The sequence below is a fragment of the Dermacentor silvarum genome, chromosome 1, assembly GCF_013339745.2.
Source record: "Dermacentor silvarum isolate Dsil-2018 chromosome 1, BIME_Dsil_1.4, whole genome shotgun sequence".
Classification (NCBI taxonomy): domain Eukaryota; kingdom Metazoa; phylum Arthropoda; class Arachnida; order Ixodida; family Ixodidae; genus Dermacentor; species Dermacentor silvarum.
The window spans coordinates 383793459-383821305 of NC_051154.1; the positions used below are offsets into that span (position 1 = coordinate 383793459).

The window sequence follows — 27847 nt, forward strand, 5'->3', positions numbered from 1 at the left end:
GGTGGCGTACCGCTAGGGGCGCGGATAGGCAGTCTGGCACGCGCTCGCGTGGTCCGCAAACTTTTGTGGTTGACTGTACCTGTAAACAAAATTGTGGCAGACGTTGGATGTACTATTAGCCAGCACCTATTAAAAAAACTGTTTGTATGCTATTCAATACAACATTCGATTTGCTTCGGGCACTGTTCAATTCGCATTCGATTGGGCCTCGAAAATTACGGTTCAAACACACATAAGTCATAAGAAAGAAAAGTTTGTTTAAAAAATACTAAGCAATGAAATGCATAATCTGGGTAGACAGCCACTATCACTCGACGAAAAGTATTTGTGCCATTGCCAACAAGTTGACTGCGACATTCCCTCGAAAAGCAAAAGGGGGGGGGTTCCCGAAGTGTTAGAATTCCATAAAACACAAGTGATGTTTACTGTATAATGTTAATGAGCTACTGTATGCACGCGTATTTCTGCATTAGAGTTCAGTTTTTTTCCGAGGCTGCGCAAGTACATGATGTAATAGCTGGTGCTTGTACAAATTTTGTATTACACTGTGCTTACTTGAACTGAATATTAGTTTGTTTCTTTCATTGAGGCGGCCTATTTTACATATCTATTCCTTTGCTGAGTGAGATGGAGTAGGCGGAATCAGCTATCATGATGAAGTCACTTAAACAGACACCTATATCAAAAAAAGAAGACTAAAAACGTTTCTCAACCTTCGATTGTACCATCATTGAAGCCCACCCTTTTATCATATGAGTGATCGCGAGCCCTGCGCCATGACGCCTCAGTTCGTCAGTGCTGATTAGGAGAACGGTGGCCTGGTGGCCTTGAGACATTTTCAGTTAGCTGTATTTCGGGCCGCGACATCGTCTTTCATGCTCAATGTGAGGGCATCCCGTCGACGGGTCCCTCTCTCTACCTTTCAGGTGACGGTCACTATGTGCACAGTGTCCATAATGGCTGTCGTGGGAAGGCGCCGCCTTCTTACCATCTCTTCGGTGGTGTGCGTGCTCGCCATGTTCGCCTTCGGGGCCTTCCACAATGCCAAAGCCACAGGAGACTCGCTTAGCCAACGACTACCCAATGTCTTCCTGGGAGTTTTTATTATAGGTAAGGTTAGCTATCCTACTGTTTCATAATCTTATTAACAGATATATTCTTCTCGTTCCTTGTCCTGAGTTCCGGGCTTTGTGTTCTCAAAGTTACCAACAGATTGTTTTTATAGACACTAGCGATGCACACAATACATCTATTCAATACTATTCTGGTCTATCTGAACGCTTGTTCGGTGTACAAGCATTATTGCATACTTTAAATTAGTGCGGAAGACGACGGCAACTCGAAGAGAAGGACGCAGGGCTTCTTCTGTTTGTTACGAACAAAAAAAAGCAACAGACCATCCATGCGTGCATACCATAATGTGACATCGAATGTTGAGACGGTTGGGTCTCAACCTAATAAAGGGAAAGGTGTATTAGTAGCAAGCCATTGCCGTACTACTACTGGCTTGATTTGGTGAATAACTCTAACTGAAAAAAGAAATGCAAGAAAAGGGAGAAAAGCGCACCACAATACCACATCCCATGGAAATGAACGTCTCCTGTGGAAAGCCGCCGTTGTGCAGCTAATTTCTGTGTTGTAAGCTGCTGCTGCTGCGGCGGCTTATGCTGCTGCTGCCGCCTCCGCCGCCGCTGATTGCACATCCCGCTCCACAACGCAGCGCAAAAACCTGCAAAGATAGTCTTGTACGGGACATTGCTGTAATGTGTCCTTGTCATTCACACAGCAATCATGCAACCTTATATGGTTCTTTCTCACTAGAGACCACAACAGCTGTACTGCAAACCAGAATCATCTTCCCTTCAACAGATTCCAGACTTTCCACGCAAAGTACAATTATTGTAATCACAATCCTATAATATCAATATGTCACTGCTACATTGTTGTGGCACCACAATTTTGGACCAACAGCCACGGTAAGCTACTCCCATCACTGCGACTAGCTAAGTCAACTAATCCTACCCGTACGGTCAAGCAATAATAAACCATTCATATGGCTATTCACAGCTCGAAGTACGAAGTGCAGATAAATGTGCCTGCTTCGCATGATTCATTTTATCTGCCGGACGACTGCAGCAGCCGACTCCCCATCTGAATTTCTTTCTTTTTTTTTTTTTGCTATCAGGTACTACAGTTTGTGCCATCGAGGGCATGTTAATGCTAATGTAAGGAGCAAAGTTATTGCTGAAGAAAACACTTATTCAAGCTATCGCAGGCGCGGACACCGACATTTATAACTACTAATTTACGAAACACCTATGCTGCTCATCCCTGTGCGGTTTGGCACAGACAGCCGCGAGATTACACCGACACTTTCCGTGATTGCATTGATTTATTTATTGGTTGACTGGCTTCATCAACGTGCAATTTATTGGTGTGGCTGAGGAGCCTCGCATAGGGTGGCGTCCGCTTTAAATCTGTCTGCCTCGAGTCAGTTACATTGCTCACAGTTACGGAATATTATTAGCGTTTTTGCACCCCCTGGCCACCTTAACACGGGCACTGCGTGTCGCGCAGCAGAAGGCCGTAAACACCGATGCACCATGGAGGGCTTCACGCTCCGATCTCAGATCCATGAGAAATTTCCGCAGTTGGCGCCTGTGGAATTGCGAAACGACGAATGGAAACAGAGAATACACGCGGGTTTATTCCTTCAGAAAATAACGAACACAAAATGAATTACAGCACAGAGTGGCAGCCGCAGCTGCGGTGCGGCGATCCATGATCCACGCAGCAAGTCTTGTTGAGTGGCCCGTATGTCGAGCTGTGGCTTTTCCGTGTCACGCAGCCTACTTATTGCAGCTGTTGCTGTTATCAGGACCCTAGATGTGCGCAGGCGTGGAAAGTGTGCCTATTTCGACGAAGCGTTGGCGAGGCGAAGGCTTTAGCAAAGCTTTGCGTGCAGCTGTGGCGATATTGTATCGTCCCACTATTCTTTACTAAATTATTTCATTTATTTATTACTCAATACATACTGCAGACTCCAGCTCCAAGCAAGGTAACCATCATAAAAAAACAGATCATACAATGTAAGGGAGAACAAAATGAATAGTAATTTCGGAAAATGTTCGCAGCAAGCATTTCCAGTCATGTATCGTACGCGGCAAAAGAGAAAACCTAAATGTGTATGTTCGTGCAAAGCAAGTTGTTAGTGTTCACAATATCGTGGTGGTGCCACGTGTATCTATCTGGTCGTTAAGGGTCGCAGAAATTGTGGTGGTTTAATTATTGATTCTTAATTAACACGCACCTTAAGGAACCATAACATCAAATGTTTTCTTCGTACGTCGAGTAGATATTTTATGGAGGTCGATTAGGGGGCTCTTTGCAGTATCCTACACAGACAATTAGGCAAACATTGACCTCGCAGCCTTTCTAGTAATTTTTATCGTTGATCTTGGTCTAACTGTCCAAAACGGTACATGCAAACTTGAGTTCAGGTCAGATTAGTAATAATTTTTTCTTTAATTATGGGGTTTTACGTGCAAAACCACGATCTCATTATGAGGCACGCCGTAGTGGGGGACTCCGGAAATTTGGACCACCTGGGGTTCTTTAACGTGCACCTAAATCTAAGTACGTGGGTGTTTTCGCATTTCGCCCCCATCGAAATGCGGCCGCCGTGGCCGGGATTCGATCCCGCGACCTCGTGCTCAGCAGCCCAAAACCATAGCCACTGAGCAACCCCGGCGGGTAGGTCTGATTAGTGCATGATATCCGAGCGCTTTAGCGTTAGTCGGGGCGTATTTAAGCTTATGCCTCAATACAGTGCAAACCTACATATTTTCAACACTAGAAATAGGCACAGAGAATGAAGAAGACAGGACAGGCGCCCTTCCTGCCTGCTTCTTGTATGCCCCTTTTCTAGCCCTGAAAATATGTCAGCATACTCAAACAACTAGATCAGCCTTCTGCCTTAACCACTTGGAGCAATCCCTGTCGCAGGCTATTCGGTCGGCCTGGGTCCCGTGGTTTGGACACTGGGCGCCGAGCTCGTGCCGTGCCGTGAGAGCGGTGTCTTTCTGGGCGCCGCCACGGCGCTCAATTGGACATGTGCACTGGTTGTCACGTGTGTGTCGCACGCACTGGTCGAAACCCGCCTCTTCTCTGCGCTGGCCTGGTTCTTCAGTTTGACAACATTGGTGGGCACTTTGCTGACCAGTGTCTTTCTGCCTGAGACGCGGGGTCAAACCCTAGAGCAGATTCTCATCGGCCCGTTGTACGAGCCGCACGAGGAGCAGGTTTCAAGGCATTTGCAGTCGGGGAGGAAGCTGTGACAAGTCTGCTGGCACCGGGCTAACTCGTAACGAAGGCTGAATTTTGAAACCGTCTCTTGAACATCCCCAAAACCCACGTTACCTACATGGAAACAATGTGTTTGCTCGAATATTGTGCATTCATTTCAGTGTCATTCCTCAAGTGGCATGCTAAGGAGCGTATTCGGTTTCGCAAGAGGCCACATGCGCCTGGAGGCAGATGGAGATCTTTTTCTTTTTTAGGGGATTAAGAAGTAAACCATTGAGATACACCTGCGTTAAAACAGCGGCATTTATTTTTTTGCGCATTAGAAAGCTTAATAACTCACTTATTGATTAATTTAAAATAATATAAACTCCGACGCATCACATATGCTACGCTACCTTTAGTACCTCGATTTTTTTTTAAGCTCGTGAAACTCGACGCATAACCAGCAGTAGCGTTCTTAATACGCTGGGGAGACCTTTTAATTCTGGGTTGTTCAACAATGCGATCGAAAAATCATTACTATAGTAACTATATTTTAACTCCAATAACATTGCAATGTGGCTTTTGGGCAAATGCATTCTCCATAGTCAGAAATAGAGGTAGACATGTACCTTTTCATGGCTGTGTTTCGGCATTAAAAGATGAGCGATCCGAAACGACAGAGGACCTATAAGAACGTTGTAATGCAGAACTGTAGAGGACCGCGGACGTTGCGTTTGTAGATCAACTCAAACGATGAGAAGCCCAAAGCCGCTTGTGAGACTTGGCTGTAAGAGTACAATTGTGCAAATTGTGTCCAAGGAACGTGGGTGCTGTACCTTTCCACGAGTCTATTCGTCATTGCATACAGTAAGGCATTGTTCATTGCAACCTTACAGACAACAGACGAACAATTTTTCATGAGTTGTGAAGCGAAGATTTTCTTGGTCGGTGACTATGGCGCGATCTTGTACGCGTTCCAAATGGAACGGAGGCGTTCCGTTCCATCGAGCCGCACACGATTGGTCAATTTCAACCGCGACAATCAAATTGACCAATGTGTGCGGCTCGATGGAACGCCTCCGTTCCATTTTGGAACACGTACAAGATCGCGCCCTATATCTGTTGAAAGACCAACATGTGAAAAAAGTATCTACAAGGGCTTGCGCAACATGTGCTTTGTCGAAGCAGGTAAGGCGACGGCATCGGAGTATCCAGTTGCCAAACGACCACTGTCAGTTAAGTAGAGATTTCACATCTCAGATCTCGGTGAAATGGGACCAACAGGTCACAGCCACGCGTTTAAACGCAGTACGAATAACGGGCTTTCGGCCAAGAGGTGCCTCTGCAACGACTTTAGGAGTTGTTCGCTGAGAGGCGTGAAATGATTTTACAAGTCGCTTAACATCGCGATGTACAGCTGCATCGGAAAAAGATTAGCATAAGTAACCGATCACCCGAGCACATTTATTGCGGCACACGACGCTGTTGTTTCTTAGCACGTCGAAAATGAGAGTGCTTTGAAGGATGAATCATGTGGTACCTTGGACACCAGTGTGCACGGGAATGCGAGTGCCGCGTACCGCAATTTACCTGCTCTGGACATCGGCCACTTCTGCCAATCTTTTTTCGCTGCAGCTGTACTTCTGGCCAGTAAGGTCTTCCAAAATGCGTTCGATCGATCACCGACTGCCCATAAATCTGTGATTCTACTGTTGTGTGCAAATTGGAAAATAAATGTTCGGAATTTCTTCGGCACCACAACGTTCTTGTATTCGTACACACTCGTACACACGAACGAGTACTCGTACTCGTTCTTGTACAGTGTTCTTGTCTAGAAGCCAGACAGAATCCAGGGTAAAGCACGGCTTTGTCAGATAAAACATGAATGAGTGTGGCCTTTTCCGGATGTAAACTTCTTGGCGCCTTTAAGAAAATATGTGTTCAGGGAGTTGTCCTCATGCTGTCATTCATGAAGATTTGTCCTTGTCACTTGTGCTATGTTCAGGAAGGGGCACGTGGGAAAATGGAACAGACCCGGTCTGGCAATGGCAGAAAACCAAAGCTGCTTGTTAGGCATCGTGTCCTCTCTCATATGATCATCCACACATGGGTCATCCTGTACTCTAGCAGGACTCTTTAATCATTGTGCTGCTGGCATGGATCCTTGCATTTGAATAGTTGCCGAAAGAGGATATGTGGAACTAGACAGACAGAGCACTGTCGCCTAGTCTAAGAAGTATACGCTGCCGACTTTGACGGATGTTTCTAGGTGACACTGCAGGGTGGCATCTAACAGCTTTAAACTGTCAGTACATAGCGGTAAGGAAACAGTCAGGGACGAGGCCAGGTCTAACAACTGTATTACTGTCTCTAGCCAAGCGCTAACAGGTTTTTCTAAGATCCGACCTTGAGCAACACACAAACACGTGGAGCCTTGTGGCATCTTCTATTGTGTTGCGTCGCGTTTCATGCGCGGGGAACGCCTAGCAGATGCACATTTTGGTTTGTGTGCCTGTGCTTTTCCTGACGACTAGGACGACGCGGAGCAGGATGCAAGCTAGTGCTCGCCCATCGAGCATATCTTAGTTTTCTTGGGTGTGGCCAGTTTCATTGCACAGCGGACATTTACCAGTCTGAGATTCCTACAGTCAGCAGCTAGGTGTCTAAATCGGCTGCAGGAAAAACACATGAGCTTCATCCGGCTTGGTGAATCGCTTACTATGACCGCAGGCCCTAGCTCGCTATTTATGTCGCCATTTTTGCCTATGTTGAGGAAGCCCTACGCCTCAACGAACAGACCATTAGCCTTAGCCATCGTGTCAAGAGTGTAACGCTCTCTCTTTTGCACAAAAAAGATGCGTAGAGTAGAGGGACAACAAAAAATAAACATTCAAAAGCATCACCTCACCAAGCTGTTCGAACGTATTTGGCACATTAGGCATCTCATTTCATCGGGCGTGGTCAGCTTCATTGCACGGCGGACATTTACCAGTCTTTGGAATTCCTGGAGTGGGAAGCTCAGTGTCCAAATCGGGTGCAGAGAAAACACAGCTGCTTCGTCCTTCTCGGTGAATTAGCTAGTATTACCGCATGCCCTAGTTTGTTGTTTGTGTTGGCATCTTTGCCTATGTTGAGGAGGCCCTACGGCTCAACGAACAGATCAGTTAGCCTTAGCCATCGTGTCAAGAGTGTAACGTTCTCTTTTGCACAAAAAGATGCGTAGTGTAGAGGGACAACACGAAATAAACATCCGAAATCATCACCTCACCAAGTCGTTCGAGCGTATTTGGCACATCAGCATCTCATTCCATCGGTCAAAATAATCTCGCAGCCTGGCTGCAAGTTGTTTAGCGGTTTGGTCATTGTCAGCTTGGGTTTTCCGGAAGGTTTCTTGGTAGCCTTGAGCGGTGAGCCGGAAGCTAGCAGAAGCGTTCTCTTAGCTTTATCGCAATCCAGCACATCTGTAAGCTACAATACTGTCAATGACGCTGAGGGCTTCTCCTAAGAGACACGTAATAGCAGTTGCCCACTTCTCTTGAACCCAGTTCTAACCAGATGCGACGCGCTCGAAGCGTTGAAGGGATGCCTCAAGATCATTGCGTGGATCATGAAACACTGGGATTAGCTTCTTGTGGGTTGACTACTGCGCTGCTTGCGGCTACAGATCACCTTCAGTTAGAACATGTGCGTTAGTCTTCGTCGCCAGTTGTAATTTGAGCTTTTGCTAAATCTCATGCTAACGTTCATCAGCCTCTTGCTTAGCCTGTCTCTCGGCTGGTCTATTTTTCCGAAGCTGATTTCTCTCCGCCTCTACCCAATCTAAAAGTTCCTTCCGGGTCAGGCCATTTGAGTGTTTAATGCAGTGAAGTTTAACGCGATAGCGTTAAGGGCTCCGTGTTTTGGGCATAAAAATCTGGCATTGGCCGCCGGTGTTCTCGGCCTACAATAATCCCGAACCACCCCTACCGCTCTGGCCCTCAGCGTGGCGCATAGGCTTAGTGAATAATAAATTTCTCAAAGTAAAATGCGTCACAAAAATAGCAAAGTACGACTTAACCACACCTACATACATGACAGCATCCGATTGCAATTGAATATATGAGAGAACATATGTCTGTTAAGCAGAAGCTCAAACACCAACCGGGTCGGTTCCTTGCAAAAACACCATCCAGATGGCGCTCGCCTCAGTAGCGTCGCGCAGAGGCGAAAGTAGAGAAAAAAGAAGCTGCAGCTGGGGCGGGAAAGCCTGACAAGCAGTCATATATCTAGAATGCTATCGCGCTACACTATTAAAAGCGAAGCTGAGCATCCTCCAATTTTTTCTAACTCCTTGCTGCTGCAAAGACACACCCATCACGGTGAGCGACAGACCTAACGCAGCACACCATTGATATGATGTTTAAATTTCCAGCCCTGTCACGCGGACGCCACTTTGTGACGGAGAATTAGGGCTAGCAATCAGACGGTCTGACGATGCGAAAAGCATGTATTTAGAGTGGAGACCGATTGATGAGCCCAAAGCTATTTTTCACGGGGCCGGGGTGGAGCTGTTCTTTGACGGCGTCACTGGGCAGGCCTTCCAGACGTCGATAGCACAAAACAACCGCACAACACCGAATCGCATCGAGCTGGCAAACGCCTGAGCTTCGCGCACTCTCGTCACGAGCCCCACGTCCTCTTCTACTATCGTTTTTACGAAGATACGTAGTCCCTAGGAAACGTTATTGGCGAACACAAAGAAAGCGGGGGCAGGGGAGGCGGGGTTGTAAACGCCTCGCCTGCTCTCCCCAGAGGTAAACCGATCCGGCGATACTCGAGATTGCGAGGAAGTCACGTGTCCCCTGCGTTGGCCTCGAGGAGCTCGCTTTGGCAAATTGGCTGCTGTGCTGTACAGCGTATCTATGCACATTTACAAGGCCCATCTGCAATTTCATCCGCGTAAATGGCGGCGTTTTCCCCCTCCGCTAGGCACCTCTCATGATATTATATGGACCACAAGTCACCTCCGGCGCCTGCAGAACTTGCTACAACGGGGAAAGCAGCCCGCTTTGTCTCATGTAAATGAACGGTGCTTTCCGACGCAAAATCTGCGCTGCATGCCACATATTCTTTCTCAATAAGCTAGTAGTATATGGTGGCCCTATACACCATCGATCTTGCAGAGGGAAAGGGCCCCTAAACCACATTCCACGAAATACCGGGACGCAATGGCTTTTGTGCAAACGAGTTACTTGTTTTGGAGCACGAACCGCTGTTTCTAAAGCCGCCAAACTGAAGATACCATACTGACGAACCGATGTAAGGTTTTTCATGAGTTCACATTTGCGAGATTGATTGCACACTGGGCTCAACCAGAGCATCGGCACGAGTGCCTCGGGAAATGGAACCCGACAGAAGTTTTCAACTGCCTTCTGAAGTCAAGTGAAGCCAATGAAGTATGCTTCACCCGATTTGCATGGAAGTCACCTTTACTCAATCCTACCGCCAATCATACCGGCCATGCGGACAGCCTAACTAGACAGATTACTTTCACGTACGTAGAAGCGATGCGTACTTGATTATCTTGCGGGATCCGAAAAGCGTGTGCGCCGAACGCAGGGAGCCATGTCGCGTCTCACGTACGCATATGAACTCTGCGCCCTTGCGATGTGCGCTCCACGTAGGTGGCGGGCTCTGCGTGCTACCAGGCTGAGAACGCAGCACAAGCTGGCATTGACTCGCAGTATGGCCCGTAGGGGCCATAGAGTTGCTATAGTGACTAGAGAAATGTCTGGGCGATACAAGCATAGAGTTAATATAACCAACTCTATCATACAAGTAACAACCACAAAGACGCCGCCATGTTGCTACCTCTTATTTTTGTAATGTTAAATATAATTAAAATGCGATTCGAAAACAAGCATTTACAGGTATCACTTAAGGATGGACAATATCGGAAGTTCATTCCCGTATTTTCCAGAAAGATCCTGTAACTATTTATAAACTTTTATGAAAAATTTACCGTGCGTGAAGGGATGAGTTTTGGCGCACCTGAACTACATGGCGCCACCACATTGAGGAAGGTTCGGAATCGCGTTGATAGCACACCATCGTCTTCATCGTAGTCTGCGCCTGCGCACTCGCACAGAGGAGCAACATGGCGGCGCCCTTGCGGTTAGCGATTTCAAAGCTTAGGCGCTATGCGGAGCTTTTCTTATGGAGTTGCTTGTATGAAGTCTATTCTAGGGCCAATACTCTCAGTTCGCGAGGTGCGACAATCGTGCGTTGGCTCCGATTCCAGCTCGTCTAGAAAGAACGTCGCTGGAGTGGCGTTCATGCCTGCAGGGAGAGGGCACCAGTAGACATGCGGAAGCAACGATCAATACGTTTGTGAGGCCTCCACCTTGAACTCTTGTGTATGCGAAACTAAAGAAAAAACACATCGGCCCGGCAGGGTTTACATCGGCCAAACGGGCCGATGTGTTGACAGAGCGAGAAAGCACGCACTTTCCATAATAACCTTTCGACACATTTACCGGTTGCACTGCAAATCCTGTAAATGTAAGGCAAGATTTCAAAAGATCAGCATTCTGGGTAGAAGCAACGAGGTGCTGGCACGAGAATTGCTGGAGGTATATTACATAAGAAGAAAAAAAAGATATCTGCATTAGCGATACGTTAGTGGTGCTGCGCGGCGCTGAGTTTGAATTCTTTAGATGCTTTTTAAATTAGCACATGTTTCCTATTGACTCATCAACGGTGCTGTGATGCGCGGAACCTTGCCGCGCATGTGTGGCTTGGCTGTATATTGCAATGGTTTCTCGAAATAAAGTTAGTTGTGAGTGACGCTCTTTCCTTTCGCCTGTCTTTTCGTTGTATGAAGCATGTACCAACTAGCCCGACAACAAGTTTTATTAAGAAGTGCAGCATGTTTTAAATCATTGGGATGCATGTTGCAAGCTTTCAGTTAACTTCCCTTGAAGTGAAACCATAATTAAAAAAATGCTCACTTTTCATTGAAACATCCTATTCCTTGCACACGTCGGTCGCACAAAATTGAAAACTTGCGCCAGTGTCTTGCTCAGGCTTACATTACGGCACACAGCAGCAAAATGTGATCTCCAACATCAGGCTATCTGTAATCAACTCAAAAAAGCTGCAACAAGCCAGGAATGGCATCTACCCTCTGCAGATATCCGCAGTGTGTGCATGTATGCCGTGGCACGAATAAGTTTTTTTCTCTGATAGTAAATCTATCCGATTCTTTGTTTCTTCTATCCTAGCACTATATTTTATCCCATGAATAGTTTTAAATCATTGTTGCCACCTCCTACACAAGCACGGATAGAAAATCTTATACCGTCCGCCGCCTGCACTTGTTTCCTTTCTTGCCCAATCCTTCTACTCTAACCTCGCTATTCAATTTTTTTTTGAAACTGCTAATTTTGTTCTCTTATTTATATTTAGTAAAGTGATGCATTCACATGCAATAAAGCCGTTCTATGCGTGCGCCGAAGTAGCAGCACCAGCGCTGGAACAGACCGCAGAAGGAGACTAAAGTGAACTGGTTATAACTAGTGCCATTGCCCTCGTAGTTCGATCCCTAACGGCGAAATGGATGAACTAGGCCAGGTGCGATAGAGAATGTACATCTGTGCAGGTCTGGAATTCAGTAGGTCGCGGCCTGAACACGCCACTTCGTTACAAGTAGAGCTGCTTTTTGTTTTCTTTGCTCTTTTTTCTTTGGTTATTGCTGTGGATTTTGATAACATATTGCGACATGGTGCGGCACAGCAAGGGACTGAAGAAGAGGAGAACGAGGTTCGTCTCGGCATCGGGCGTCGACACTTACGCTTCGTAAAATGCCAGCGCCTGGAGACTCGCTCAGTGTGTAGTACAACAGGTTATACGCGACAATATGAACAGGTTGACATGTTTTAAATAGGGCGCCAGTTGCGAGTCAGCGCTCATCCTTGTGTTTCTTTTAAGCGTCTGGGTGCGTAATCGCGCCGCTTTTCACAGTGAACTTAAACCAGCTTGCCCAACTTTCAGTCTTGCTCAATAACAGCATTGCGCAATCATTACGTACTGACCACTCTTGAACATCGGCGAAGTCTGCACCCCTTCAAATGCTTTTTAATATATAGTTAATAATTTAACCAGAATGAAAAGTTGTATTGTTCATCAGTTCAACACAAGACGAACAACATGCGGTAGGCGTGACGAAAATTTGCCAAAGCCACAAAAAAAAAAGAACAAGAAAATCTTCCGCTACTCTTTATTTTCTAGAACAATCGCGGAATTGCACCTGCTCCCACGTGACTCAATAACGTGTCGACTGTCTCTTCATCTTTTTTGTTTCAACCACATGATGGCTTGTGACTACGGTGTTGTGCTGCTAAGCACGAGGTAGCGGGATCAAATCCTGGCCGTGGCGGCCGCTGCTTTTCGATGAGGGCGAAATGCAAAAACGTGCGTGCACGGTGCATTAGGTGCAAGCTAAACACCCCAAGGACTCCGGAATGCTCCACTTCTGTGTGCCTCAAAATGATATTGTGGTTTTGGTCCCTAAAACGCCATGGTTCATTTTTGTCTGCTCTGTTCTCAACCACCTCAAGTCAAATAGCGTATTGGTAAAGTTTCCTGTCGTCCCGTTCCTCTTTTTTCACCACTCCTTTGCTGTTGCTGTTTTGTAGCAATAAACCGTTGCAAAAAGCTAAACATGCACTTCTTTCTCATTTCTCATAACTTGTCATCATATTTTGCATTTTGGGCTCATTCGTGATCTTTGTGCTGTAACTCCACCGTTTTGACTATGATTGCCAAAGCCTCTCGTGCCCAACTTACCACTCCTGCTTTGGCTGCTAACAAGCAACTGACAGTATCATAATAATAAACAATAAACACGCATCCCTTGTACCTGTCCTCTTCATTATCTTTCGTCACTGTTTTTGTCCCCTCTCCTGATTCCTTGTACAGACTAGTACACCAGGGCATTCTACCTCAGGCCGACCTGTCTGCCTTTTACACGCCGCGGTGGCTTAGCGGGTATGGTGTTGCACTGCTAAGCACGAGGTCGCAGGATCAAATAATGGACGCGGCGGCAGCATTTCTATGAGGGCGAAATGCAAAAACCCACGTGTCCCGTGCATTGGAAGCATGGGAAAGATCCCCTGGGGACCAAATTAGTCCGGAGTCTCCCACTACGGCGTGCCTCATAAACAAAGCGTGCTTTTGGCACGTAAAACGCAAGAATTCATACCTGTCGGCCTTTACTATAAAAATTTCCTCTCATACACTAAAAAGATTTGTAGTTCACTTCCGCCACTCCCGAATTCAAATTTGATCTATGCAAATGCGTAAATCCTCTAGTTAATCATACCCTGCATACCTCCTTCAGCCACGGTGCACGATTTTGTGCATACAACGTATTTTATTGACAGTTCGTTTGACTGGCATGAAGGAAATAAACCGTGGACAGTGAGCTGCAGATGAACTGCTGAAGCCTCTCATTATCCAACGAGGCTCCATTTTACAGCAATGTGCATTGTATTCTTGCACCCAACGCCTTTGCTAACGTCACTACCATGCGACCCTGTAAGTAACTTTTGCGCTTCTGTGTGTTGAATGCTTTTAGTAGATTTTTTTTCGCAGGGCCTTTCTTTAATTCCTCATAACCTCAACTGGAATAGCATGTCAAGCCTTTTGCTAGGATAACTTCTCCGGATACCATTCAAATTTCCATCGTTTTCAACCACGTTTGATTGCGAGTTTGACGTGTAGCGTTCCGTCAACAATGAAGAAGAGTTTCAGGAATGACAAAGTCGTTATGCCTGTCAGCCAATAAATGATAATCAACCTGGACGAGCTGTAGGAGCCAGCGCTACTTGAAGAACTCAACGATATTTGGCGCAAAGACAAACTTCAGAAGGAATTGAATTATTCTTTCATCGACGCGATCTCTAAACCTTCAAAGCAACTGAACGCTACCACCAACCTCCGCCATATTTCGCTGACGTCGACGCTGTGCGAACTTGTATAGTGCATTGGTCTAACCTGGCTTGTCTGCCACGTGTATGAAGGTCACGCAGACCTTTCTGACCTATCATAGACCGGTTTTTGAGAGAGCATGTGCACACAGCACATGCATTTTGCTGCTGCGCCGTCTTGTCGGTATAGATAGACGGGCCTGCCATGCGCTCGCTCTGCTAGGAGTGCTGGTCGCTGTGGAGCTAACGAACATCTTGTACACGGTGCCGCAAGCAGCAGTACTGACGACTCTCGATGATGCCTATGCCGCATCTTGAATCGACAACTTCGTGAGGTCGTTCTTAGCGAACCGCAAGTTCCAGTTCTGCACCAATCTGTCTCCATCGACCAACACTCAGAGGCAACATCACGTGTTCCTTAACGCTAGAAGCGCACCACAAGGTGCCATTCTGTCGCCGATTCTATAGACCGTTTACGGCGCTTAGCTTACGGAGCGCAAAAGAGCTAGCGCAACCCTTTCCAAAGCGTATACGACGCCCTCTGAGAATGCACGAGTGCTTTCATAATGCAGACGACTGCCGCAATTCCCGCGAAAGGGGATTGGGACTTTGTTAACTATTGACTGGATATGACACCACACTGCACATATGATGCAAAGTATGGCGTGGCGCAGCTGAAAAAGTACCTTGCGGGACTGTGCGACATCAGCGTACCTTGCAGTACGAATAAGAGGAAAAGCGAGTTCGCGTGTTGTACGGGCGTGCCTTGTAGCGAATAAATAATTCCCTGTTGTAGATGAATGAACATGTTTACGGATCAGGGCACTGCGCTTTGAAAAAGATAAGTTTAGCTTCGTAATAAATGCGATATGAGCAGTTACGTGTGTCAGTGATGTCACTTTCGCGCACTTTTGAGGACGCCGCACTGTTGTGCTTCTTGGCCATTTGGCGTCCGCTAATGCGCATATTAATAATAGCACGAGACGACTAGACAGAGCTCTTACTTTTAAGTAACCATTGCGCATTGCGCGTGGCAGTCATGATAAAAGACAGTTTTAGTTTCACGCACGCATTGCGGCTGCAAACGTGAGAGCTCTACGTGCGCTAGGCACCGCAGTTTCGCGTACACATCATCTGTGGGTGGAGGCCTCGCTAACGCGTAAATTGTTGCTTGCGCATGTCTACTGATGCCCTCCACCGGCAGACGTGAACGTTACTCCAGCCATGTTCGATCAAGGAGTGAAGCGCACAGGACCAGCTAGCGGAACAAGCAGAGCAGTACTACGCAAACTCGAACACAGTGAAAACTTCATAGCAGACTCAGACGCGTAAGCCCGATTACCGCCACTTCTCCGAATCCGTATCTCTGTCGCTCCTGTACCTCACAACATGCATGCAACACATCGCAAAGACCGAAGGCAAGCAAGAGTTCGAGCGCCAAGCAAGAAATACTAAAAGAACCCAAACATGAAGTATACAGATGCGGCAAATTACACAGGTAGAAGAGCATACGCAATTAGCGTGACAAACAACCAAGGGAATAAGCTAGCCGCTTCCACCATAGCCGCCAGAAATCCAGAAACGGCGTAGAAAATGCCAATCGTCCTCGGCATCGCCACATGCAAGCTAGGACAGAGCTATCACCGTGAGCTACTCAGAAACCGCGAATAGAAACCTACGAAAAGGTCAAATCTCTGCCGCAACAGTGAATACTCTAAAAGAAATAACAATGTGGCTACAACTCCCCGAAACCTACGTTGTATGGACCCCAGGCCACAAACACCTGGCAGGAAACGAAGCAGCACATGATGTCGCCCAAAAGCATACCAGCCGGGATTTCCTGCCGCACCGGCTGCGGAAAGCGACAACGGTGGAGGACATTCCCATCAACTACGCCGTAATAATGCAACATTACAGACTAGAAAGAAGGCAATATCCACGACCACAACCAAAATTAGGCAAGAAAGAAACGACCACCCTCCGCAGACTAGAAAAGAATACGTCCATGGAATTATCATATTCTGGATGCACCCCCCAAAATTCTCATATACCTATGCCGATATTGTGATGTATCGGTCACCCTCCAACACGTACGGTTGGTGTGCCCACGCGCCAGAAAAATCAATCAAGATGAAGCTTCAGAGCCACTGCAAGCCATCGAAAAAACGTGGGAGGCCATGTGAATGGCACAGAACCTGGAGCATCAGCGAAGTCTGGTGGATCGGGCCCGGGCAGCAGCATAAGCCAACTGCTTTCTGGACTAAGAGAGCCGCCCACCTAGGGAAAAGAAACAACACTTTCTCGCTGCTTCGCACAATAAACATGTATTCCTCCTCCTCCTTACTACTATTCATATTAGTCTTCGAATCGTTCTACTTTCTCAGAGGTCACAAGTGCGAGTGAAGAAACACGAAGAGAAAGAGATCAACGGAACGACGGCAGACATGAAAACATTGGAAAAAGGAAGAAGTGAGGAGAGAGGGCGGAGAGGCCATCTTGGAACTAGGACACTGTAATAGGAACGTATGTGATGCCATATTTAATTTTGTAATGGAAACAAGGAGACTGCCATGCTAATTTTTTTTCCACAAGACAACAAAAATATTTGCTTCAAATTTTAAGATGCTATAGCATGAATATTAACATTAACGATTATAATTCATTGATTACCTCATTCTTGAGTAAGAAAATCCCATTTAGGTATCCTTCATTTCTCTTCCCACTGCCGCCCGATTCATGGCCAATCCACCATAGTGGGTTGTGCTATATCTACAGGCACCAAACCAAACCAAGCCATCTTGGAGATGGGGTGCGCACATGGAAGGACGTGGTGGCCGGGTCGCAGCGTTCCAGGAGAAGGCGGCCGGAGAACACCACTCTAGGTCCTGCCCCAGTACCTTGGCGATCCAGCGATGTTCCGCCCAGAGTTTTTCCTATCCACCGATGTTTCGTCAGCGTTCCCGCCGCTGAAAGTCGAAGCGCGAAGCCAGTCCCCCTCCTGTCTACGGACCTAAGCTGGGCCGGTGCGCACCAAGAGTGCTAGCCGGCACGACTCCTGCTCTGCGGGAGCGCGACAGCTGCCGAGCCATGGTGCCTTTTCCACGTCAGCCAGGGCACGAGTGACGACGGACACTAGCGACGACGGGCCACAGACCGGGTTGCGACGACATACCGGTACCGTAATTTCCATGACCCTAGCGTGTAACTAATCGCCCCACAGACGTTGATTAACGAGGTTGTGTGGACGCAGGACATAGGGAGGACGCATTTCGTGTGAAACAAAGTGTTGCAACAGCATTTTCTACGCTTTAAAGTGTGTTACGGCTATTTAAACTCCACATTCAATGAACGTCGTGTTTGTGCTGCACCTTGTGTTCATGTGTTCATTATGCCTGCTCAAGTGAACATACAAGGCGCTGACGGACGCGTGGCAGCTTGTGCCTGTGTTGGTGTTCGGGAGTATATATATATATATATATATATATATATATATATATTATTTATTGACCAGTTGCCATCATCCAAAAAGATCACGTGCTCGTGACGCCTGTGACAGACAGGATGTTCCTCCACATCCACCGCCATGGTTTGTGAGTGGTGGCGCTGGCTAACACTCCCAGGGTTAGTTCTAGTTGTAAAACATAAATACCTCAGAAAGTGGATGGGAAAACGGCTCTGTGGTAGCTCAATGGTAAGAGCATCGCACGCGTAATGCGAAGACGTGAGATGATTCCCCACCTGCGGACAGTTGTTTGTTCATCCATTTTCATGTCCATTAATTTATCATTTCGTTAATTCAATTAGTAAGTACAACTAATTTCCCCTATGTGGTTCTTGGTGTCATTGTTTGTTGGCTTCTTATCATATGATTAATAATAATCGGGCACCTCGGTTCGCTTTCATCTTGTTCATTATATATATATATATATATATATATATATATATATATGAAAACTTTAATTGAGGAGAAGTGGGGAAGGGGTTTTGGAGACTATGATTTGAGCGTTCGTATCCCTTCCGGCAACCACGAGCTAACTATGCTATCCAGGTATATTACCTGCCTTCATGAGTATATTAACCCATAGGGCGTCTAAGTTTCTAAAAAGATAAAATGTTCCCCACGTGCATGGGCTAAACGTTTCATTACTAGCGAAGTTCCCATCGAAAAGAAATATGTTTTATTATTTACAACGTCTCGCAGCGCTATATCTCGCAAATAGAATACATTCTAGACACTGTTAGGGTGTCATCATAGAGACACCGTGGACCACTCAAATGACTATTTAACTAAACGGGAATTACTCTGAGTTAGGAACAAGAAATAAGCAAGCGCAGGCGTGTACCACGAGTCAGCTTTGCCCGCAGAAATAATATAGGCGAACATGTTTACACCAAATATGGTGAATACAAACTTACCAAAGTATACAAATAGAATGAGGGCTAAGCCTAAATTTGCAGAAGGCAGAGATAAAAAGAATATTTTAGACCTGAGTAGCAAAGTACTAAGCCATGGCAAAGCTAAAAAAATGTATTCTCTCGTAGGCGTGCGTACAGTGTTAGTATATGTACAGGACGATAAAATGACTACTATGTATTGCATGCAATGCCATATAATTAACAGTAACAAAAGTTGAGAAACAAACACTACTAGCCGCTCAGAGTCATGTTATTTCGGCTACACGTGCCACCTGCAAGTGTGAGTTCGGAAAATACCACAATATAGGTACTACAATGTGATTATTTTTTGCGGTTATTCATGTAGGGAAGTAGGGACCCATGTACAAAATAAATCTCTAGGGAAACAAAGTTACTGTACATCATTCCGGTCACAGGCAGTCTTTCTAACACGACAGTGGCGTACTACAGCATAGAAACTCAAGCGAAAAACGGTGCTTCACGCAGTTTCGCCCGTTCTCCCTCGTGATAACCTCATACTATTAATCGCAGGTCGTGTGGCCTGGTGCACAACGCTTCATTATCCCGCCAGGAGTTATCGCTTGTTTTCGGGAAGTATTCTGCCGCTGTACTACACATGACACTCAAACACGTATCTGCTGCGTGGAAGACGGGCACGAGTATGCGATATATTCATAGAGCTAAGGTCATATACAATTTCTTTGTTGCATACATTTAGTTTCTTGTTGTGAACAGTGTATGTACTTATAAGTGGAGACCATGCCTTCTTCTCTTTGGCAGAATCACCATTGGTATTGTCATTCAAAATCTTTCAATTGAGATGTGAAGTAAGCGGAGAGCACCTCTGTAACATACAGGTATGCGTTGTATAACACATGAGCCTGAAGCTATAGCCTGCCGCACGCAACGACTCACAATGCCCGGAAGCAGGTGTACGTGGCAATTTAGATATGGTAGTTACATAGCTGACATTAATAGCGCAGCCGGTGCATCCTACGTTTCTGACGTCACTGCTCTCGTAGTCAAGTGGCCAAGACTAGGCGACACGAGGGCTTGACGTAAATGGCTTAGTCACTAAGGTAGCAGAGGCTATAACCTGGATACTAATTAGGCAGTTGGTCGCATGTACACGTACAATGCACAGCAGCTTATCTACTGTTACTCGCAATGCCCAGAAAGAGGCGCACGTAGCAGTTTATATATGGTAGGTGCAGAGCTGACTGTAATAGCGCAGCCGGTGCGTCCTACGCTGCTGACGTCAATACTCTCGTAGCCAAGTGGGCGAGACTAGGTGACACAAAGGCTTGACGGAAATGGCCCAGCCACAAAAACAGCCGAAGCTCTAACCGGGAGACTGCTTATGTAGTTGGTCGCATCTATACGTGCAATGCACAGCAGCTTACCTGCTGGTATTGTGCATGGCAAGCGGCAGCCGCCATTCGCCTGTGGTGAACGCAAAGTATTCTGCGCTGTGTATTGTGACTTTTCTGGCAAGTACCATGAGAAAATAATGTTAACTGAGCGCACTCTTGGTGACTACGGGACGGCAATCGTTTCAGCAAACCATAGTTTACTGCACATGCTATTGGTAATAAAAGTTCAGTCACATTAGTACACTCTAAAGAGGATGAAGGTGAAAGCCTGCGCGCTCACGAGACATTAAATTACTCTACATTCTCAGTCAAGTAATTTACCTGTTACTTCCTATTATTTTCTCCCAGCAATGGTGTTGAGTTGGAGTGCCTCAATTAACACCAAAAGTCGGGGGTTCGAATGCCTTTATTACCTCTATCTTAATTACGCGTGCCTTAAATAATCTAATATATATATATATATATATATATATATACATACAGGGTGTCCCACCTATCACGCAGCACGATTTCAAAAAAGAGCAACGGCGTTACGCGAAGCAAACCTAGTGTGTATTGTTTCCAGTACAGTGTAGTAGCCGCCAGTAATTTTTCGTTACTGATAATTAATTAATTACTTGTAATTAATTACCTAACTCGAGAAGTACTGTCCTAATTATCAAAGTGTCAATGAGGCGTTTGTAACAACCACGTGGGGCATCTAACTGCGGTATTTTCAGCGCCATACTAATGGCGTGCTCATTTTTTCCCGAGTGATAAAGCCCGCGAAATATAAAAAATACCACGTGACGACGCTCCCACCCGCATCATGAAGGAGCGCCCTCAAGTAAGCTGATTGAAAGCAACGGCTTTTGCCTGTCGCACCGCCCAAGAGACAACGCATCCCCTTGACAATGGTATGCAAGAATCCGCAACAGCAAGTTTCGCAGCATAGCAGCGATTTCTTCCTGTCAATTATACGTCACGCTTCTTATCCGTCTCTCACGGCTGAGTGAGCCACTTGATAAAAATGGTCCTTGATGACGCGGTCGAAGCCATACTCTGATCGCGGACAAAACTCAATAAGCAATGACATAGACATAATATCGTAACGGGGTGTCAAACAGATAGAAGCGGGACAAGATTTATAAAAAGGGACTGTTGGCAGAGATGGCCAAGATGGCTGCACACGCGCAGCGTTCCTCGGCGATCGTCGTCTTCTTCCTTGATGCAAGGAGGAGGCCCGTAACGTATAACCGCCCCGGCGGGCTGAGCGCCGTCTCGGCGCAGACTAAATACATGAGGAGGCGACTGAAAAGTACGGCTTCAGTCGGGATACGTGCACGACGTCACGAGATGGCAGGGTAGATGGTGCAGAACTTTTCAGTAGGGTGATCTCATAGTTCACGTCACTAAGTTGCCGTAAAACCTTGTAGGGCCCGGTGTAACGCGATAAAAGTTTTTCAGGGAGACCGACGCGACGAGAAGGAGTCCAGAGAAGCACAAGAGATCCCGGAGAAAAGTAGAGGTACCGGTGGCTGCGGTCATAACGGTCCTTTTGGCATAATTGTGAGCCGGAGAGTCGTTCATGAGCGATCTGACGTGCCAGATGGGCTCGCGCGGCAGCATCGCGGGCATACTCCGTGGTATCTTGTACAACAGAAGGTAGTAGCGTGTCAAAAGGCAATGCAGGGTGGTGTCCATACAGGAGGTAAAATGGCGAAAAACCGGCCGTGTCGTGACGGGAGGAGTTGTACGCGAACGTGACATATGGCAAAGCACTGTCCCAGTCCCGATGATCGTCAGACACGTACATCGACAGCATATCGGTTAAGGTGCGGTTCAGCCTTTCGGTGAGCCCGTTGGTCTGCGAGTGGTACGCAGTAGTGAGCTTGTGCTCCACAGAACAGGAACGAAGGAGGTCATCGACAACTTTCGACAAGAAGTAGCGGCCTCGGTCTGTGAGCAGTTGCCGAGGCGCACCATGACGAAGGATGACGTCATGAAGGAGGAAATCGGCGACGTCAGTGGCGCAACTAGTCGGCAGAGCTCGCGTGATGGCAAAACGCGTAGCGTAGTCGGTCGCAACTGCGATCCACTTGTTACCGGAAGCAGACGTAGAAAATGGACCGAGGAGGTCAAGACCGATGCGGTAGAATGGCTCCTGGGGTATGTCAATAGGATGCAGAAGGCCTGCAGGCAACCCCGAGGGCCGTTTACGTCACTGACAAAGGTAACACGCAGCAACGTAGCGTCGAACAGATCGGTACAAACCAGGCCAGAAAAACCGGTGCCGCACGCGATCGTATGTGCGGGATACGCCAAGATGGCCAGTGGTTGGAGCATCGTGGAGCTCTTTGAGAACCGTAGCACGAAGATGCTTGGGGAGAACAAGCAGAAGCTCTGGGCCGTCGGGAGTGGTACTACGACGGTAAAGAATATTGCCGTGAAGCTCAAAAAGACGAAGCCATGGGTCGGGCTTACGAGAATGGAGGCGGACAATTATAGATCGTAACGTGTCCTCACTTTGCTGTTCAGCACGTATGTTGGCCAGATCTGCAATAGCCATGACGAAATCACCGGTATCACGTTCAGCGGTGTCGGGAGGGTCGACAGGGTAGCGGGATAAACAGTCAGCATCTTGGTGCACCCGGCCAGATTTGTAGAGCACGTACGTCAAAGGTGTACTCCTGTAGTCGTAACGACCAGCGACCAAGCCTTCCTGTAGGATCCTTCATCGACGAGAGCCAGCAAAGGGCATGGTGGTCCGTGACGACGGAAAACGTTCGGCCGTACAAATAAGGGCGGAATTTGCCACCGCCCAGACCAAAGCGAGGCATTCGCGCTCAGTTATCGAATAATTCCGCTCCGACGACGAGAGAAGGCGGCTGGCGTAGGAAATGACATGGTCCTGGTCGTTTTGGCGTTGGGCGAGTACTGCACCTATGCCGCGGCCACTAGCGTCGGTGCGAACATCTGTAGGGGCCGACGGGTCATAATGCGCCAAAATTGGCTGTGAAGTCAGTAAACTGACCCAGGGTGGTGAACGCGGCAGCTTGTGCGCGATCCCAGGAAAAAGAGATGTCCTTCTTGAATAGGTCCGTAAGCGGCCGGGCAATGTCGGCAAAATTCCTGACAAAGCGGCGGAAGTAGGAACACAAGGCGACAAAGCTCCGTACATCGCTAACTGAGCGAGGAAAAGGAGTCTCGAACGGCGCGCACCTTGTCGGGGTCAGGTTGGACACCGCTAGCACTAACAAGGTGACCGAGAACGGTGATGTAACGTCGAGCGAAACGACACTTGGAGGAGTTAAGTTGCAGGCCAGTGCGGCGAAAAACATCGAGAATGGCCGACAGGCGGGCTAGGTGGTCCTCTAAAGTAGGCGAAAAGACAATCACGTCATCAAGATAGCATAAACACGTAGACCACTTATAGCCCCGAAGGAGAGAATCCATCATTCGCTCGAAGGTTGCGGGGGCATTACACAATCCAAAAGGCACAACCTTGAATTGGTAAAGTACATCTGGAGTGACGAACGCAGTCTTTTCGCGGTCCATGGCATCCACGGTAATCTGCCAGTATCCGGAGCGTAGGTCGATGGAGGAAAAGTACGTGGTGCTGTGGAGGCTGTTTAAGGCGTCATCGATTCGGGGCAGGGGGTATACGTCCTTGCGTGTGATGTTGTTCAAGTGTCGGTAGTCAACACAAAAGCGCCAGCTGCCGTCTTTCTTTTTGACTAGAACCACAGGGGACGCCCACGGACTGGCAGAAGGTGGGATAACGCCTTTTGCGAGCATTTTGTCAACTTCGCCATGGATCACACGACGTTCGGCGAGGGAGACACGACAGGGACGGCGGCGGATAGGGCTCGCATTCCCCGTGTCGATGCGATGTTGGACAACAGACGTTTGGCTCAGAGAACGATCGTCGAAGTCGAAAATGTCGTAGTAAGTCTCCAGGAGGCGGCGAAGGTCAGTAGCTTGATCAGAAGGAAGGTCATCAGGGATCATTCCGACAAAGACATCGCGCGGTGAACTGCTTGTGGTGCAAATGAACGACGAACGGGACGGACTGGTGGGATCCAACGCACAAATTTCGCAGTCTTCGGCAGCAGTAATGGCGGCGAGTGACATGCCTGCTGGAATTCCTTGATGCAAGGAGGCGGCCCGTAACAATATTTCAAAATACCAGCTCTGCTCGCACCGCATCGAAGGAGTGCATGCGCAGCTATACTTCGCGCCAGAAGCTTGCTTCGGACCAAAGCCAAATAAAAGTGAGGGCGTTATTTTTCATGAGTGCGTGCTTCGAAAACAGGTTCATGACAAAAGTAAAAGTAAAATAAACACACTCGGAAGTGACCCGGCCAAGTGTAGAGAACAGACATAACCGACGCGTTCAATTAAGTAATGCTCCACTGCCTAATGTTCCGATTTGGCAATCGGGACGTGAGCGAAAAACAAAGGAAAAAGTCAGATTTCAGGGTTGCTTTACTATCGGTGCATTCGTAAGCGCCGTTGAACACTAACTACCGCTTATAGGACGTGTTCGAATAGGTCCCCTTCTGCAGCCACGCAGTACTGAGCCCGCTTTATCACATCTTCAGTGGCTTTTTTGCAGACATCCGTTATTCTTGCCTTGAGCTCATCAGACGTCTTCGTCTCGGTCACGTAAACACAATCTTTTACGTAAACCCACAGAAAGAAATCGAGTGGAGAGAGATCATGTGGACCTAGCCGGCCAATGGACAGGCCCGTGCCTTCCAACCCATTGTGTGTGAAAAGTCGCATTCAGCCAGTTTAGTGCTCGGCTGCTGCTGTGTGCTGGCGCCCCATCTTGCTGATACCACAGAAGTGGAAGACGTGACAGCGGGACATCGCTGCAAAACCCATCCACCGTCCCTTCAAGGGATTTTGTGGATTTCGTCCACGTAACGATGTCCAGTCAGTGTTTGTCCAGTCAATTCATACAAATGAATTGCGAACAGCAGAGTGTGTGGCTAAAGCGTAACTAAAAGCACAGTGTGCGGCGGCGGCCAGCGATCATTGTACGTGGTTGTACCATTCATGGTTGTACCATGCATGTGGTTTCGATGCAGAGTGCGGGGCTGCTTGTCCTAGTGCGTAATACGTCACCTGTATTTTGTTTGAACCTTGTATTCTCACCCCGCCATTGCAGTGCCATTCCTATACTGTTAAGGTGGCTAGCACTGTTGTTGCGCATCCAATGCAATACATTTTTTGTGCTATTCAAATTATTATTAGACACTGGCAGCTTTGATGTTGGTAACAAAAGCAAAGCAACGCACGTTAGCAAGCTGGGTGCATGCCAGCTATATCACACTACAGATATAGCGATGGTGCTAGCCACCATAACAGTGTACTGTCAGGTGGGTATGGCACTACCACGGAGAGATGAGAAAACTTTCGGACAAAATACAGGTGACGTTTATCACAATAGGGCGAGTAGCGCTGCACTCTTCCTCGCTACATCCCCACGCACGTGCACAACGACTAGCCGACGCTATGCACCGTATACCTTTAGTTATGCTTTGGCCACACGCTCCGCTGTTCGCATTTAATTTGTCCTCGATGGTACATCTGTTGAGGCACACCAATGGCACAGTTACCCCCATTGTCGGCATGTAGCTGGTGACTTTGCTTGAAATGTTTTGTTAGCGTTTGAGCGTGTGAATGTGAAAATATAAATTGCAACACTTATTAAAGTGAAATCCCTAGATCGCTTAATGGTCGAAAAATCTGATGTCCAGCATTGCAGCACCAAAATTCAATGGCACCAAAATTGGGGATTGACCCCTCGACTTTCGTGGCAGCCGGACCCAAGATCTTTGGTGTTAATTAGGTCGAAGCGAATTAAGGCACAGTTCATTAAGATTAAGGTAATTGAGGCACTCTAACCCACGACCTTTGTTGGGAGTCGAAACCACTTGGAGATATATGGGCGAACCGGCCACATCCCCAAGTTATCTCCAAGTTGGACTCCAATTGACATGGTGAAGGTAGAGTCGAACCCACTACCTTGTGTGTTAATTAGGGCAAAGTTACTTAAAGCAAGTTAATTAAGGCAGAGGTAATTAAGGCACTCGGAACTTCGATCTTTGGTGGAAGTCGAACCGACGATTTTGGTGTTAATTAAGACAAAGTTAATTAAGATACAATTATTTAGGCACTCAAATCCTCGACCTTTGGTGGAAGTAGATCCCGCAACCATTGGTGTTAATTATGACGAGGTTAATTAAGGCACAGGTAATTAAGGCACTCGAGCCCAGAAATTTGGCAAAAGAAAACAATTGGAAGTAACAACGCATTCGAATGAGAATGACAATGACAAATAATTTAATTAATGCTTCGTGAGTGCGCAGGCTTCTGCCTTCATCCTCTTCAGTGTTTGCTAAAGTGACTGTCAACTTTTATACATAGTTCTATCACTCATCAAAATGCGAAAACTGTGCTAACAAAATCGTAAATCCGTATTTTGATCATTATGCATCATTACAAATCCTGCAATGAATAAATGAAAAATAGTGAGTTCAGTAAGCACTAGGTAAAGCACACCGGTGAAACTCACAATGTCATACTAATGTTACTTTTTATTTATACAACTCATAAAGCTTTATTACAAAAATGATAGGCCGGCCGCCAGGAAAATATTGTGAGCGCATTTTGCGCATAACGTCGTCGTCATCTGTACATACGACTCATCATCATCTTTTGTCTCGTGCGGTGCTTCGTCTCTGGCTCGGGCGACTGCTCGGAAATGATGATGATGATGAAAATGTATTTATTGGAGGATGGCTCGAAGGCCTATTATGTGGAATAGGAAGGGGAGAGGGAAGGAGAAATTAGAGCCGTCCTAGAAGCTGCGTGTCCTTGGCGAAACCCAAGAGCGAGTCCAGGATGGCCCTGTCGGAATCCGCCAATCCAGTTGCCGGCCTAATCCACTCCTCGTAGGACGACACTTGCACCGCCCTCAGGTGGTGGTCCCGCTGCTTAGCGTAGCGCTGACACTCCCAAAACAAATGGGCTGCGGATGGTCGCGTGGCCACGCCGCAGTCAGGGCACCTGTGTGGCTCCTGGGGTGCTTCTTCGTCCTCCGAGGCTGTCGAGGGGCCAAGTTCCTGCGACGGAAGGGGGTCAGGAGAAGGGAAAGGAGGACGTCTCTCCCTGCGTGGCCGGTACTGCCGCCACCGCTCTAGCACGTCCGGTGTAAGGACGAAGCCGGAACGGAGCCTATGCAGCAGCACCTGCCCCGCCCTGGGAAGACCCACGGGAAGTGGGTTTGGGTCTGGCGGGATACTCGCACGGAGTTTCCTCTTGCGTCGGTTGGCTGCTACGCTCGGAAATAAAGGCATCGCATCAGTCGACGTCTCACAAGTGGTGGAGCGTGCTTCGATTCCAACGTCCTCTTACTTTCCCGATTCCCCTGGAGCTCCGGTCCGGTCGTCGTTTGCTCTCGCCTACCACGGTGATGGCAGAAACCAACCCATCCACCAGTGCTGCTACCACCTCTGCTCAGCCAGCTGGGCCTACCTGGGCGGTGAACACCAAACACCGCGATCCTCCCGTCTTTACCGGCCTCCGCCGCGACGACGTGGAAGATTGGCTCGATCACTACAACAGAGCCAGCGACGTCAATCATTGGGACGACATGCACAAATTGCGGTATCTCTCCTTTTACCTAACCGAAGTTACGAAGACGTGGTCTTTTAACCACGAAAGTGACTTTTCGGACTGGCCATCATTCACCCAGCAATTTCGCCAGATATTCGGCATGTCATCTGGACGCTCCGAAATCGCGAAACAGAG

At 47.5% G+C, this 27847-nt stretch overlaps 1 protein-coding gene across 1 annotated transcript in view; it reads left to right on the forward strand.

The window, feature by feature from the left end:
- Nucleotides 1-4397, forward strand: part of LOC119446044 (solute carrier family 2, facilitated glucose transporter member 8) — a 142867-nt gene extending 138470 nt beyond the window's left edge. Inside the window, exons 4-5 of the mRNA XM_049663170.1 lie at nucleotides 927-1110; nucleotides 4006-4397. Of these exons, the coding sequence (XP_049519127.1) occupies nucleotides 927-1110; nucleotides 4006-4337 (516 nt within the window). The 3' untranslated portion in view covers nucleotides 4338-4397. The remainder of the gene's footprint in view (nucleotides 1-926; nucleotides 1111-4005) is intronic.
- Nucleotides 4398-27847: the final 23450 nt, after the last annotated feature.